Below are 16,360 nucleotides of genomic sequence, written 5' to 3' on the forward strand. Positions count from 1 at the left end.
CATGTACTCTTCAGGTGAGATTGGAACAAAAACCCCGTTAGCCAATTGTTTTGGGTAGTAGAAGTAATGGAACACTTAGGGAGTCAAAGGGACTTCACACAAATGAAACAAAATCATAATTCGTGAATGGAGTTCCGAAATAATTATTAGAGAGGGATACAGAAATCCTGACTTATCTTGGAGAAGAAGGTTGGAATGGGGGAGCCAAGAACTTCATAGGTAAAATGAACATGGTCCAGGTCTTCCTCGTAAAACTCCAAGGTAATCAAAGTGTACCATATGCCAGGAATGCTTATAGGGGGATTGAGGGGGTAGGATCCAAGGGGGTCAAAGAAATTAGGAGAGAACCTATAAGAACTTACGGGAATAAGAAATGAGCTGACATCGCAGAAAGAAGAATGTAAGGGGGCCGAAGGGCATGCAAACATCACTATGGCTTCTTAAAAAGAAACCCTACAAACCTCTTTGAAATAGACTAGTTGATCGTGTGGGTAAAAAGGTAGGTCAATTGATGTGGTCGTCCAATAAGAAAAGAAATGGATCGTTATCCTTGCAAAGAGTCATACGTTAGCTGTCATGTTTAGGAAAATGAGTTTGATAGACACGTGGTAATAGTAGAAGGAGGACCTTTATGACATAGGTAATAGACATATCATTATCCTGATGTGTCATCACTTGTATCAACAAAAATCTCTCCTCGTTTTTATTGCATTTGACAATAATCTAAATCTGATCGACCCAACTTGATCAGAATCCTACATGAGCATAACTCCCTATCTAAACCTGATCGACTATAGCAAATTGGATCTCAATGAAGCATAGCTCCCCACTATATGGGCAAGGCTCCCAACATGCAACCTCAATCCGATTGGACGTATGCTGGTCAAGTTTTTAATGGGGCATGCCCATCCACTTTATCGGTAGCTTCACTGCTTGATTTATCGCCCTCTCAACAACCATGTCCGTCGTCCATTTGGTAATCTACTCACTATCCATTTGGCACTCGGCTCACCACTCAATTGGCACTCCTCGTCATTTTGCACAATATTATGCTTGCCACCTGATCAACAGTAGCAATTCATCGCTCAACACATAAAATCACGCTTAATAAGTACCTATGAAAATTGCCGCCTAGGCTGCACCGCCACCTATGAGGGTAAGCCTAGTCTTATTATTTGCCTGACACACAAAAGGACAAAGACTAGGCCATTCCTCTACAGAGATATTTAAGTACTAACAAATGCTTGGAGAAATAACATCATAAAATGACAAAGGCATGGAACAAGAGAAAATAAAACTTAGTGAACTTAGTTAAATGCCTAAGAAAGTTTTTGCCTACACTGGGTTCAAAATACAAGACTAGGTAAACTAAGATGTATTACTTAACATCTGGGACAATGTTTTTAGGGAACTCATCCAAAAGCTTCTTCTGGTTAAAGAAGTGTGTCTAGGGTTCATATGTTAAATAATCAGCCTCCCGAAGTTGTTTGATAGCTCCTTCGGCTCCATAAAGGAACATCTTATTAACACAAGGGTTGAGTTGCAAGTAAAAACCATGGGAGTGAATGTATGCCACTCTTTTGGCTTTAAAGTGCTCATCCTCCCCCAACTTGTAGTCTGCCAGCTCAGCCTAAAATACCACCAGTTCAGATATGGTCTCTGCTAACTCAGATTTAGAGACCGTCAGTTTAGACTCCGTAGCCTCCAACTCAGCTCGTAGGGACTCTAGTTCTATTTTCTGAGCATCCATGTCCTTCTGTTGATCAGACACTAGGAGCACCTTGGAGGCCAACTCGGCATCCTTTGTGGCCAACTTCGAGGCATGGGAGATTTCTATCTCCTTTAACTTGTTGGAGAGGCCCTAATCTTCAATAGTCTTTTCACCCAAATCAGCCATCGTTCGAAACCTCCTTGCCTTTTCTGACCAGAGCATGGCTTCGTTGGTCTTCAGGGTAGCTTCCAGTTTTTACACTTTTATTGCCTCATCACTAGCCAGCTCCGAGCCTCCTGCACTTTCTTTTCCAGCTCGCTCAGTGGGTCAGCTTGTGTCTGAGCCCCCTATTGTGCAGCCATGTCAACAATTCGGATAGGGACCGGAGAAGATTCCAATTATACTATCTGCCCCCTTAACACCTCGTTTATACATTCCAAGCCTACCAAGGCTTGGGATATGTTCATCCTAGTCAACCAAAACTAAATAAAAGCATTATTAGTAGTATTCTAGTTAAAAGGATAAGTTAACAAAAAATTACTACGATTAGGTCTTGGCCAAACCCTCCTCCAACCCCATTGTCGTGTGGCCTTCCATTTGGGTCACCGCATCCTTCTAGGCCTCCGTTAGCAAACCCTTCAATTGTAGTTGCCCATAGGCCAGAGAGGGATCCAAAGACTAAGCTACCCTCTGGATGAACGACATGTTGAAGACAGCAGAGAATTAGAATCGTCTCTTTGACTTGTGGGATGAATTAGGCTTGGAGGAAGCCCCTGTGGTAGGACAGTCGGACGAGGGGATGACAATCGAGGAGTCGAGGCAATAGGAGATCTACTCAACTGGAAATTGTTTCCCCTTAGACTGAGCTGTGGGAAGGCAGAGCTTAAGGCGTCTACTTGGAAGATAGGGCCGAAGTGCTTTCCCTAGCTGGTGGGGATCGTGAGGAAAGCATGATAGCCAAAGGCGTCCGCTTGGAAGATGGTTGTTTTGTAGTGCTAGGACATCGTCTCTTGCGTTTGACCCTCAATTGTGTTTTAGATTCGATGGAAGGAATTTCCTTTGGTGCTATGAGAAGGTCGGGAGGTAACCTTTCTTCCATATTTGTTTCTGCGCCAATACCACCTGCGTGGTTGCTAGAAGCCTCTCTAGAGAGGTCGATCGACTGATCTTCTCGTTTCACCAAAAGGGTTTGAGCTCGCCGATCTAGTTCGACCTCTTCCAATTGTAGAGACTCAGAAACTAGAGGCTTGAACATGGTCCTCGCTGCACAAAATAAAAAGGACCTCAGTTAGTGATAACATAAAAACTAAGTTACCAATTCTTACCAAAAGAGAAAGGAAGCGTTGCTCATACTGGACTCAGTCCGAACATATAGAGGAGGCCCTCCTGCAGCAGCTAGCGGATGTTGAATTGTAGGCCGGCCAGCTTACCCAAAGCAAAAATGAATGTAGGTTCGTGGTGATGGTCTCCTAACTCGAGAAATAGGGAAAGGTCTACTTGCCAACCGGTTGACCAAGACACGAAATCAAACACTTGGATGAAAAAGAAATGAGATTTTTATCTTTTATTAGACGAAGACATTTTCTTGAAGAAAACAACCTTGGAACGAGATTGAAACAAGAAAAGCACAGACTTTGATCTTTTAGGATAATAAAAATAGTAGAAAGTACGAGGGGCTAAGGAAATATCATACAAACAAAATAAGATCGTCATTCCACACATTGATCGGAAGGCGTTGGGAGCAAGTTGTCAGAGCGAAATATGGAAGTATTAGCTTATTTTGGATAGAAAGTGGGGGATAGGGAAGCGCAAACCAGCATGAAGCTGATCTTTGAAGAAGGTGACGTAGCCCGAGGGAGGATAGTGGGGACAGTCTTGAGGGCCAAGAATAAGAATGTGTAGGTTTTTAGAGATCTCCAGAGCTAGACAGACCATCTCAACGTCGCAATTATCGAAATCAGAATAAGTGGACATGTACCAAGGTGTAAAGGTTTCTTGGGCCATGGATAAACAAAGGAGAGATGTAGAAAGATCGAAAAAAGTACTTACTAGGAAGATCATGAGAAAGGGAGCATAGTTACTAGAAGTCACTGAAGAAGAAAACTGAAGAAGACAAGGCACAAATGGATTACTTTCTAAAATTCCTAGGGATTTAGACAAGAGCCCTAAGATATCTTTAAAGCCTACCCTCTGATCGAAGCGGCCTGATTGGTTGCAACCATCAGATAGGAGGAGATGAATCACCGTTAATTTGTATGAAAAAGCATGCGTCAGCTATCGCATTGGAAATAAGGGAGTTGGTGGAACACGTGGCGATTGCCCCATAAAAAAGTATTTATGATGGAAAAGATAATTAAATCATTTCTCAAATAGACTCTCACACGTATCACCGGTACCTTACCTTATATTTCAAGCACCTGACATGCATTTTTTCGAGAAAGATAACATTAACTATAACATTGAGAGGCGAGAGTTGGACTCGCCAGTCGATCAGATGATCGGATGATAGTAGGACTCGGGTCTAGTAAGCCAATTATGAACCTTCTTCAACTAGACTTACAGGGGAGGCTTGTGATATGACGCGTTGTGAGTGACTCAAAAGGTAATGTGATAATCAAGATGATGTGGCAGTCAAAGTTAAGGTGAGGTGACAATTAAAGTCAGGATATACGTAGCCTGTCAAACCTCCGGAGCTCAGCTCCTCACTTCTAATGGGCATGACTCCTTGTATAAACTCGATCTGTCCCAAAGTCGGTCGGACTTACGAGGCTTAGCTCCTCACTTCTCATTAGCATAACTCTTAGTATAAACCGGTCAATCCTAGAGCCGGTTAGACCTCCTGGGTTTATCTCCCCACTTCTTGTGGATATGATTCCTAGCATAAACCCGATCCGTCCCAGAGTTAGTCGAACCTCCGAAGCTTGACTCCCCACTTCTCACAACATAGCAACCTGTATAAACCTGATCGGCCCCAGAGCCGGTCGGACCTCTAGAACTTGTCTCCTCACTTCTCATGGGCATGACTCCCGGTATAAATCCAATCAGCCTAGAGCCGGTCGAACTTACGGGGCTCAACTCCCCACTTTTCATAGGCATGCCTCCCAGCATAAATCCGGTTGGCCCCAAAGCCAGTCAGACCTTCGAGACTCAGCTCATCACTTTTAATGGGAATGACTCTTACCATAAACCCGATCGACCCTAGAGCCGGTTAGACCTCCGTTGCTCAGCTCCCTATTTCTTGTGGGCATGCCTCCCAATATAAACCTGACTAGTACACACTGATTGGACTTCAACGGGGCTTGGCTCCCCACCTTACATGGGCATGACTCCCAACCTAAACCTGGTCAGCTATAAGCCGATTGGACTCCCTCTAGGGGACAATATTGTTAGTGAATCGCAACCATATATCAGAAAATAATGACTATTTATTAGGGAATATTCTGTTACTTTGACATATATACGTAACGGAACCTTCCTTTGACTAGGGAAGGGTTGTCGTACATCCTCCACTACTCGACATATTTTGACACTGGACATTTTCTGATGTCTCATTATTGAGGAGGTTATGAGAGACGGTTTAAAAAAGGGGTCATCTTTGTTGGCCAGGTACGCCCACACATACGCATCCACACTACTGTTCATCTTCTTCACCATTTTTAGCTGAGGCTATAGTTCTAACTTGAGCGTTGGAGTGTCTATACCAGGGACTCCTTCCCTGATTATCACTCTAACATTTCTGTTTACTCTGTTTATGGTGTACATAGGCACGCGACTTCCAACTTCAGGTCCTTCTTTTGTTGACATTCTTGTCTCCTTACCAGCCACTCATTTACTCAACTTCCAGATTGAATCACTCAACAAAAAATTGATGTTCTACGTTTGGCAAAGAATAAGCTTCTAATGTACAACTTACATACAGAATATTCTCTGTCCTCCGTGGCACAAGATGCTAAAAAGGAATATAAGATCATTGAGTTGAGGGACCTACCATATGCTTATATGTCAAGCCGACCGAGTTCCTCCTGTGACCCGATCGACAATCGCTCTTAAGGACTAGCCAATCAGATTTATAGAGTGTTGTCAGAAACTCGTCCTTCACTCGACCTATTTGTTTACCCAAAGGGTTCAATCAAACCGAGCATCCATTTTGTCCGATCAAACTAAAGTTCAGATTAATTGGACTACTCGACTCACCTAATTAATCATGTTATCTTCAAGTGACAAATAAGTCTTGGCTCTGGAGGGTCTTGACTTATCTTGAATTTCATCAATATTTAGGGATTTGGCATTCAATTGGCCCAATGGTCCGGTTGGATAACCAGATGGATTCAGTGTCCGACTAGCCCAATGGCTTAGTCGAATAACCTCTCAACCGTGATGATCGCCTGTGTTGACTTCAAAGGTCCGGTCAAATAACTTAATGGACTTGACGTCCGATCGACCCAATGGTCCGGTCGAATAACCTCTTGACCGTGATGATTGATTACGCTAGCTTCAAAAGTTGACCCTTCCTTGACTTTGACTGTCATATCAGTCAACCTCCTTAACTTTGACCCAACTCGAAGCGCTCACCTCAACCACGTATCAATATCATTAACAACCTCTACTATTGCCATTTCAGAACCTCTACTAATCTTGTATTACCATTTTTTTGTGTGTGTGTATTCTATCTTTCTCCATGCACAACAAAAAATTGATGTTCTCGTTTGCAAGTAGTACCATCAGATAATCTAAATACATCTAGTTTTAGCGTGTGTTTCTTTCCGTACGGCACATATGTATATCTTTAGCCTAAGTTGTGCTATTTTTGTAACGCCCTGGCCCGGGCGGACCCCACTCGGACCGAACCGAGAACGCCACCGGAATTGTCCATCGGGTTGACGACTAGCTCCACAGACCACCGGAGGTCCTTTCAACATGCTTTGTCCTCACTCGCACGCACCCTGAAAAACTTTCCAGGATGTCACCTATCCTCAAATTTCTCCATGTCAAGCACGCTTAACTTTGGAGTTCTTAAGTTTGGGCTTCCGAAAAGGAAGGTGCACCTTAGTGATATGAATAGTACCATCTAACCTTTTAACTCATACTTAACCAGAATCTCAGAACCGGGGTATTACAATCACCCTCACTTAAAGACACAACATCCTCGTGTAACCATGAATCACACCACATACAAATCCCAAAATCTCCCTCGCTAAGTGGTGCATTGGGTGCTCCTGCTAGGGCGCACTCACGATCGCAAGGTCGCTCTGATACCATTTGTAAAGCATCACAGACGACTAGAGGTCCTTTCAGCGTGCTTTGTCCTCACTCGCATGCACCCTGAAAAACTTCCCAGGAGGTCACGCATCCTCAGATTTCTCCAAGCCAAGTACGCTTAATTTTGGAGTTCTTAAGTTTGGACTTCCGAAAAAAAAAATGCACCTTGGTGATATGGATAATATCATCTAACCTTTTAAGTCATACTTAACTAGAATCTCAGAACCGGAGTATTACAATTTTAAATTTGTTTGTAAGTTAAAATATGTATTAAATTGATGATTACTATCGAATCTTACTATGAAGCACGAATCGTGTTTACCTACATTTTCTCTGCCAAAAATGCTCCTTTAACTTGCAGTTTTTAATCCAAAACTTTCAGGCTATCAGTCATTTGGCATATAACAAAGCACATGTCTTGAGTGGCTTTCTTAATTAAGCAACGACGCTTCTGATGTTTGCCTAACCGGATGGCACACTGTTGTTTACATGAGATTATAAATATTTTAAACTCAGGGATCCCGACTCGGATGTTTTGTTTTGGTATCTAGATCCGTGTCTCTGAGCATTTTACTTATCTAATGGATGTTAGGTTCATTTGATGCGTGCTCAAGAAAAAATCTTGCCGATGCACAAGTCATATTAATCATGCGAGTGGAAATTGCAGGAAATTTATGAGCGATCTGATAATTTAGTCATTGCTTTAATTGGAGGTTCATCAAAGTCTCAATCGTGTGGATGCTCTATTCTTTATATGAGGTAGGTCTGAAACACTAGTTTCAACCACTAGGATTTGCGAAGGCTACTTATCCTGCTACTGAAGAATGAATGAACTGACTCATAGTCTCTAGCTGCAGTCAGTGCTGGTGTGGGTTTCCCTGTGCCACAGATTATATATGTGACAGTGCAATTTAATTGGATTTATATGCATAGTGTTTATTCCCAATGGGGAATCTCGTATCTGGCTCTACTAGTTCCTAATTTGGCATCCAAGCAATGAGACAAAAGCTCCCAAAACACTACGAGTAGAAAGTCCAGCCAATCAAATTGTTCTTATTCTCATTTATGATTGTAGAGAATCAAATTGTTATTTATCACTTGACTGACTTTTTGAGCTTTAGTTGCCTTGCCACATTGTTGTTCAAACCACTTGATAATTGCTGTCTTTCATGATATACTCCGAGTTCATGTGTTTACCTATCCTATGAGATACAGCTAGAGAATTTCTGCAGGATTATCTCGAGTGAATTAAATGTCTGAATTTCTGATATATTCAAGTTGCAGCCAGTTTCACTCCGTAGGGTATCAATTTATGTAGTTCCACTTTATGCCTCAATCCAACTGGAGGTTATGAGAAGGACCGAGGGCCACTCATAGCCATGGGGACCTGGCAATTCAGCTTGTGATAAATATTTGGTGCCTTTGCGATACTCTCAGCCCCATTATTCTCCACTAGCTACTTGCTCCTTTTACTGCAAATGCAAGTTTATGGAGGATGTTTCTGCTAATCACAAGATGTTCCTTCTATTTTCGCTAGGAAACAAACTTCAATGTTCTTGCCACCCAAAAAATGCTCTCTTTTCCGTAGATAGATAGAAAAGGGAATCTGTGGCAATAATTTGGTTGTGCGTCGATATTCCCTTCACTTTTGCTCAGAACGAAAATAATATTTCAGTCCCGTCCCATTTCCTTTTCGCCCAAAAGTTTAATGATTGATGGTGCTGTGCTACTGGCAAATACTTACAGAAGCTTAGATCCATGCAATTAATTGAATAGCAAATTATATAATCTAAGAATATATCGCATTATATATATTTTTTTCTAGTCAATCCATCGAGCAGCTGAACTAGATTTGCCGACTAAAATGATTGCCAATAACGATTCTGGAATCTAACGGAAAGAACTACACGTTATCTGTCATCTAATACAAATCATGTGCACCCGAAAGTGACACGATTCATCCCTCATGATCATACACTTCACATTTGTTCACATCGAGTCCTTTATTGCCCTCATTAATTCCCACGGGCCCAGCAATGATTGATACATAGATTCAAGGAATCATACATTTTAAATCTTGTCCTTTTGCAGGTAACAATTAATGGAGAATGATGGATCATACAACCCTGGTACTGGTAGGTGAGTCGATGGACGCTCGCAGGTCGATCTCTTGCGTCCATGCACCCTTCTTTTGCGTATGGATGTGCCAGTAAGTCTGCGCTATTGCGTCCGGATCCACCAGCGTCGGGCTCTGTTCTCCTCTGGAGGATCGACCGCGTGCGCTAAAACGAAAAATCAGTAAGATGAAAGAAATAATTCGATGTAGAATCGTATCCAGTGCTGACCTTGCTAAACCGATAACCCCGTCGATGACGGCGTGCACGACGTGAATTCCAGAGGATTGGAATTCCCTGGCGAGGCACTGAGACAATCCCCTCAGAGCAAATTTACCGCAGCCTGCGACGGCGGGAGCCGGTTGATTATTCAATGATTGGTTTTTGTTTTTGCACAAATTAGGGGCTCGTGATCGATCTTACTTAGCTCGCAGCGGCCTGCGAATCCGATGAGCGAGGCGGAAGATCCGGTGAAGATTATGGTGCCTCTGCCCCTCTCCGCCATGCCGGGAATTACCTGATTATATTGATCAGCTAGCTGGCAGAACGTGCATGAATGAAAAGGATGAATTAATTAATGAGTAATTGGCACTTGGCACGTACATGTTGGGCGCAGTGGAAAGCTCCGACGGCGGAGACGGCGAGCGAGCGCTCGAAGGAGTGCAGGGTGACGGCGGCGAAGCTGGTGGGCGGGCTGGCGGCGGGCGGCTCGCAGGCATTGTACACCAGCACTTCGACGAAGCCGAGGGAGAGAACCCCCTCGAAGGCCTCGCGGACCGACTTGGAGTCGGAGCAGTCCATGCGGATGGCGAACACCTGCGCCTTCGCCTCCAGGGCGATCTCCTCCGCCAACCGCGATAGGTTACCTGAACAAATAAAATTTCGAAGACTCTATATACGAAATCGGAAAATAATTAAAAAGCTAGATCAGAATATATATAATTAATTAATTAATCGATCGATCGATGGTTGGGAGCGTGCCGAGATCGCGGGCCAGGATGGCGACGGTGTAGCCTTCGTGGGCGAACTTGCAGGCGACGGAGCGGCCGAGCTTGGGGCCGACGCCGACGACGGCGGCGATGCCGCGGGGGGAGGTGGAGCATGACATGGACCGTATGCTGATTGTCGTCGACATGCTTTAATGGAAAAGAGAAGGAAAGATACTGAAACGTAATATAGAAGGAGCATAGATTAACGACCTCAAATGTAGTTATGTAGAGATTTTTTGAGGGGCATTGAGCGTCTCTTCTTGGCTACTTTCCAAGGAGATTCCTGCCATCCGGTTGGATTTGGACAGCCGCGATATGCATGTGTGGCCCCCACCTGTTCAATCAAGTAGGCATGTGTGGCCCTCATCTGCCATGCATTTTTTATCCGTGTGCCTGTATGTACCTCTCTCTATATCCGTGTGATCGATTCTAGGAGGGCCGCTGATGTGACGGTTTCACAAATAGTATATCGAGTTTTACCCTTTTCATTAAAAAAAAATTAAAGTAGACCTATTGGGTGCGCCCACCTGAATATATCTTCTTATGATAAAAATAATAATAATAATTAATTAGATAGGATAACATTGAATCTGAAATGATTGATCTGATCTATAGAAATTTTTCATCGACTACCAAGATAAATCATCCAGTCTCACAAAAATTTTTCACCGATCATCAGGATAAATCGGAAAGTACTAGCAGCGAACAAATTAAGAGTCCAACATCCTTTAATTACGTACTTTATTTAGAGAAAAGATTCTTACAAATTTATCATAGTTGAAATTCGAATCATAAATATTTAAATAAAAATCTGAATATCTTATTGCTACACTATAACGAGGGTGATATGCTCGCACATGGAGTTATTGTATGAGGTTGATCTGGTGCATTCATTCCTTAAGTCAAGAGCCCCTGTACTAGATAAATCCCATATAATTTATCTCCTTGGTCTCCTGGATCACGTGAGACGACGATTTTCATTTTTAGGATGTATTTAGTTAGAAATTATCTTGATAATGTTAATTATTCATTTAAAATTATTAATAAAAATCTTATTTAATTTAAATAATGGATGATTCTAAATAATATTTCATATCTGATATGTCAGTAAAAGACACAAACAACCCAAAACGAAAAATCTCAAAAAATTAGATTTTTCTTAATTCTGGGTTAACGACTTATTTTACCAAAAATACTCGTCGATAAGAGAAAAATATAAAAAAATTAAAAATAATAAAAAATATATAAAAAATGTAAAAAAATAAAAAAAATTTAAAAGTAAAAAAAATAGAAAATAGAAAAAACGTTAAAAAAAATTTTAAAAAGTAAAAAATAAAAAAAAGCTTTAAAAAATAGAAAAACATAAAAAATAAAAAATAGAAAAAATTTTAAAAAATAAATAAATAAAACACTTCAAAAAATAAAAAATAAAAAAACGTAAAACAAATTAAAATTTAAAAATTTAAAATTTAAAAATAAAAAAAATATAAAAAAAAATTTTAAAAAACACACATAAAAAAATAAAGAAAACCTGAAAAGAAAAAGTAAAAAAAACTAAAAAAAAGCGTAGAGTTTAAGAAAAAAAATAGAGAGATAATAATAATAATAATAATAATAATAATAATAATAATAATATGTATGGTTGGTTTTGTAACTGAGAGTAATAAGTAAAATATTAAATTAGATTATTTATTAAAATTTTCAAATAAATAAGTTTTTGTTGCATTATCTAGGTTGAATCAAATAACATGTGGTTATGTTTTATTTCACATAACCTTGGTTATGTGATTATCTTGTAATCATATAACTAAAGTTATATATGATAACTTGAACTAAACGCACCCTTACTATATTAATTAGGCATATTGGACATTAATTGTGGTAAAAGGCGATTACGCTCGCCCCCGGCACCCCCGCTAACCCATCCCAAGGTCAACACGGAGGAGGTAAATCACAGGCGGCAATTAGCATTTGGAATAGTGACTAGCACATAAGGGAGGTATTTACCTCGGCTTTGCGAGATTCGAACCCCAAACCTCATTATGGTAACACCTCATGCGCTAACCACTAGACCCATCCGAGGGGACGGCATATTGGGCATTAATGTTCCATACAGAGGAAGATTAGAATATTGACCTCTCAAGTTTGATAGGGGTGGTGGTAAGTGATCATGTCTAAAAACGGGAAGATGATATGTTGGCTAGGAGGCATTGAGTTGACTTATATATTGACTGAGAGAAAACTATAATCTGAAAGGAGATGATGCTAAGTGATCCTAAAGCTAATAGTTGTAGGCCTATGCACACCATAGACAGAGCCAACAGAAACGTTAGAGCAAGAACCAGAGAAGAAGTCCCTGGTACAAGCCCTCCGATACTCAAATTAGAACAGTAGCCGAGTGAAATGAAGAATATGATGAATAGTAGAATCGCCTCATTAATATCTCAGGAGTGACGAACGGAACATCTAGTGTCACTTGGTTGAATTGCCTGATATATGCTCGTAGGGATTCTTTAGCCCCTTTTTGAACGTGAACAGATTCAAACTAATCTTTTGTTACCTCCTACTATTGGCAAAGTGGTGCAAGAAGACTTTGTAAAAATCTTTGAAGTAGCAAATGAACTCAGCTGGGAACCTGTTGAATCATTTTTGTGTCAAACAGGAAAGGGTGGTAAGGAACACTCGACACTTAAATCCATCTATGTATTCGTGGAGGATGGCTACGTTCTCGAATTTGAGCAGATGATCCATTGGGTCGGTCACTCCTCCATACTCTTCGATCGCTAATCGTCGGAAATGACTCAACAACTTATCTCCTAAAATCTCTTGGGAGAACGACATACTTATTTGCTCACAGGAGCTACTAGCCATTGGAGCTTTTCCCCTTCGGATCTCCCGAGCCGTTGCATTCTCAGAAGATGATCCTTGGAACCTCTCCGCTCGACTCACACCCTCAAAAGGCGTACGAAAGGTGACTCAATGATATGCTATCAGAGACAGGGCATGTGTGGAAGACTGATTGTCCCCACAAAACAGCCTAATGGCTAGCACATGAGTTGCTGCCACCATCAGGTTTGAGATTCGAATCTTGGCATAGCCGAGGTAAATACCTTCCTCATGCGTCAGTCACTATTTCAAAGGCTAGTAGACACCTGTAATTTATCTCCTCTGTGTTGGCCCTGAGACGGGTTGGTAGGGGAGCTGGGGGCGAGCGTAATCACTTTTTGCCACCATGTGTGGAAGACTGATCAGCTGTGCAGGTGCTTGCCTGAAGCCAACTGTTGGTGGAGGAGGAACCAGTCAGAACCCAGTTGGGCCCTTTACTTGGGTCCGTTGTTTGGTATGAGGATATGTCATCAATGCAGCTGAGTTGTTTAGTAAAGGACCCCTGGATGCTGCTTATTGCTATTATTGTAGTAACTTTTACGCTCGAGTTATTATTAGCAGCTCCAAGTTTTCTTATGAAAAGGTGATGGTGGTGAGTCATCCAACCTCTTCCATCTCCGTATTTCAGATTCAGGTGAAGTTCTCATAAACGACACTAAATTTGATCATATTTGAAAGCGAATGAGATGACGCGTTGACTAGGGGGCGTCGAGGTGACTCATATGTTGATTGGGAGAAGACTATGAGCTAGAAGGAAATGACACTAAGCGATCCTCAAGCTAAGAGTTGTGGGTCTACACACACCACAAATAGAGCCAACGGAAGCGTTAAAGTGAGAAATAAGAAAGGGGCCCTTGGCATAGACCCTCCAACGCTCAAGTCAAAACAGTAGCCAAGCGAAATAAAGAATACACTGAATAGTAGAGCAATAATGTAACTGCACAAGTGAGTGGATGTGTATGCATTCATGCCAGTAGGTGAGCCTACCTGACCAATAGAGAGGACCCCTTTTTATATCGTCTCTCATAACCTACGCAATTAATGAGGTGACATAGAATGTCTAGTATCATCCCTTCTATAGGCGGAGGAAGGCTTCATTGCCTGCATATATCAGAGTAATGACATATTCCTTGATAGTTTGTTACGATTCTCTGACAATGTTATCTCCTAGACAGAGTTTGGCCGACTCTAAGCCGATTGGCTGTAGGCTGGAGTCATGCTCATGTGGGGAACTAGGCTTCGACTATCTGACTGGCACTGGGGCCGGACGAATGTAAGCTGAGGGTCATGCCCATGCATGGACAGAGCCAGGAATTTCATATCGAGGGAGTGAAATGTATTTGTTTATGTTGAGGGGAGGCGACCATGTCGTTGCCTCCCATTCACCTCTTTTTCACCCTCTATTTTTATATCTCATACACTTTTTATACTTAAAAATTAAGGGGGGTAGCCGCCACCATCGCCCCCTGGCTTCGTCCCTGTGCCCATGAATGGAGAGCTGAACCTCGTAAGTTTGACTGGTGCTAGGGCCTAGTGAATGTAAATTGAGAGCCTTGTATTTGGAGAAGTAGATAGCTGAACACCTAAGGTCCGATCGAATTTTGAGCCGACCAAGTTTATGCTGGGGATTCAGAATCCGCTTGGACAATATGTCCGGTCAAACTTTATGTCAAGGATTCATTTTGCACTCAGCTACTATACTTGAATATAGAGTTCGATCTAGCCGAGTGATGTGTCTAGCGTGTTCGATCAACCTTTTGATTTGATCGGCCAAAGCACTTGACAATGATACTGGTCTTATTTCAACATGACATTGATACGACTTGAGAGTTAATCCTTTCTTAACTTTGACCGCTATATCAGTCGACTTTCTTAACATCGAAATCCACTCTGGGAATCCTATCTTACTCACCGTAGCAGTAAGAGATAGGGTATATTTTCCAAATGATAAGATTCAATTCCCATGCAAAAATGCACATACGATGATTAAACTATTGGTGAATCTGAGGCGCCACATCAAGCGCTATCTTGCTTTTTGAATTTATTTGGTGGGAGAAACGTAGGACTGAACTGCCTACCTCAAAATTAATCGGAATGTAAGATCTGCATATCTCTCGTATATATTAAAAAAATATAATATTGGACTAAGCATGGAAAGCTCTATTTCTTCAGCACAAAGATTAGAATGTTGGACTAAGCAGGGAAATAAGCATATCAAAAAACATTTTAAAGGTATGAAAGTGTAGGGTTGAAGGGAGATAATATTTGAATACAAACCTTTACGAGTAATATATTAAACCAAATCAATACACAAACAGGATTGGTAATGCGCTCACAAATTCAGGAGTTGTCCGTTCAATGCTTAAAAATGGTGCTAGAATATACTAAAGTAAAAAAGTAATTTAGTGATCCAGAGACGGGTAATAAGTTTGCAACCATTGCAATCTTGACGGGCATACGCTGGTCGAATTAACATTATTTAAGTCGGCCCTTTTGTCCAATATTTTGTCAAAGATTAGTAAGGTTTGTAAAGTAGTAAAAAAGACATGCATGTTGTAGCAATGGACTACTAGTTTCTTGGACCAGAAAACCAATAACAATGGGTAGGATATCAGTGTTGGTTCATGAAAAATGCAACAAGAATGATGAGCAGAAAATAGCAGTGGCTTTCGTTCACTGCGATCCACTAAATAATGAGATTTCTTCACCTAAGCAGCTTTCCTTTAACATATTAATTGCTAAAGAAACGGGCTCAGTTTCACAATTAACATTGTTCTTTGTTTTCTCAGTTGTATTCAAGACAAAATCCAGTAGTTGTCATATCTATGTCTTCTCAGCATAATACAAGTTCATTGTGGGTATAAAATTCAGGTGTAGGAGAGAGAGAAGCGATTTGGGAACCATGCTGGTCACAAAAAACTAACCGAGGAACATGAAATCGTTCATCATTGTATCGGCCTCGTTATGTGGAGCATAAGCAAATGTCTGCACAAAATACATGTCATTAAAATCAAACAAGCAGAAGGCTGGCACAAAAGAAATGAAAAAAGAAAAATGAGAACAGATCAAGCCTGATGGATTGAAAGCCCATTTCATCAAGTAAATTACTGTCATATTCAGTACAAGTAACTGCACACTACATAGCAGCAGCCAGAGTAATCATATAAACCAAGATTGCATGCAAAACCTGGAGTAGCAGGATAAATATCTAGGCAATAACTTTTTCTTTAATCACATTTAGTGCTGCTATCAAAATAATATGTGTTTACAAGTTTTAAGCGTTAGATATATGTGAATAGACAAGAAATAGAAGAGGCATGGAGTTTTATTATGAATGAGATTTTAGTCTCATATTAGGAGCTTCAAGGTACTTTGTTAATTTATATTGATTCATATGTTTT

The 16,360-nt window shown here is 41.1% G+C and overlaps 1 protein-coding gene across 2 annotated transcripts; it reads right to left on the reverse strand.

The window, feature by feature from the left end:
• Nucleotides 1-8,838: 8,838 nt before the first annotated feature.
• Nucleotides 8,839-10,277, reverse strand: LOC121973174 (3-oxoacyl-[acyl-carrier-protein] reductase FabG-like). Of its 2 annotated transcripts, none has more exons than XM_042524750.1 (5): nucleotides 10,066-10,277; nucleotides 9,688-9,950; nucleotides 9,508-9,601; nucleotides 9,316-9,427; nucleotides 8,839-9,231 (listed from the first exon to the last, which is right to left on the reverse strand). In XM_042524750.1, the coding sequence occupies exons 1-5, from the start codon at nucleotides 10,217-10,219 to the stop codon at nucleotides 9,087-9,089; spliced, it is 768 nt and encodes a 255-aa protein (XP_042380684.1). In that variant the 5' UTR covers nucleotides 10,220-10,277; the 3' UTR covers nucleotides 8,839-9,086. The 2 variants fall into 2 exon arrangements, with proteins under 2 accessions (XP_042380684.1, XP_042380683.1); XM_042524749.1 differs by having other exon boundaries at nucleotides 8,839-9,252.
• Nucleotides 10,278-16,360: the final 6,083 nt, after the last annotated feature.

The sequence above is a fragment of the Zingiber officinale genome, chromosome 4A (assembly GCF_018446385.1).
Source record: "Zingiber officinale cultivar Zhangliang chromosome 4A, Zo_v1.1, whole genome shotgun sequence".
NCBI classification, from domain to species: domain Eukaryota; kingdom Viridiplantae; phylum Streptophyta; class Magnoliopsida; order Zingiberales; family Zingiberaceae; genus Zingiber; species Zingiber officinale.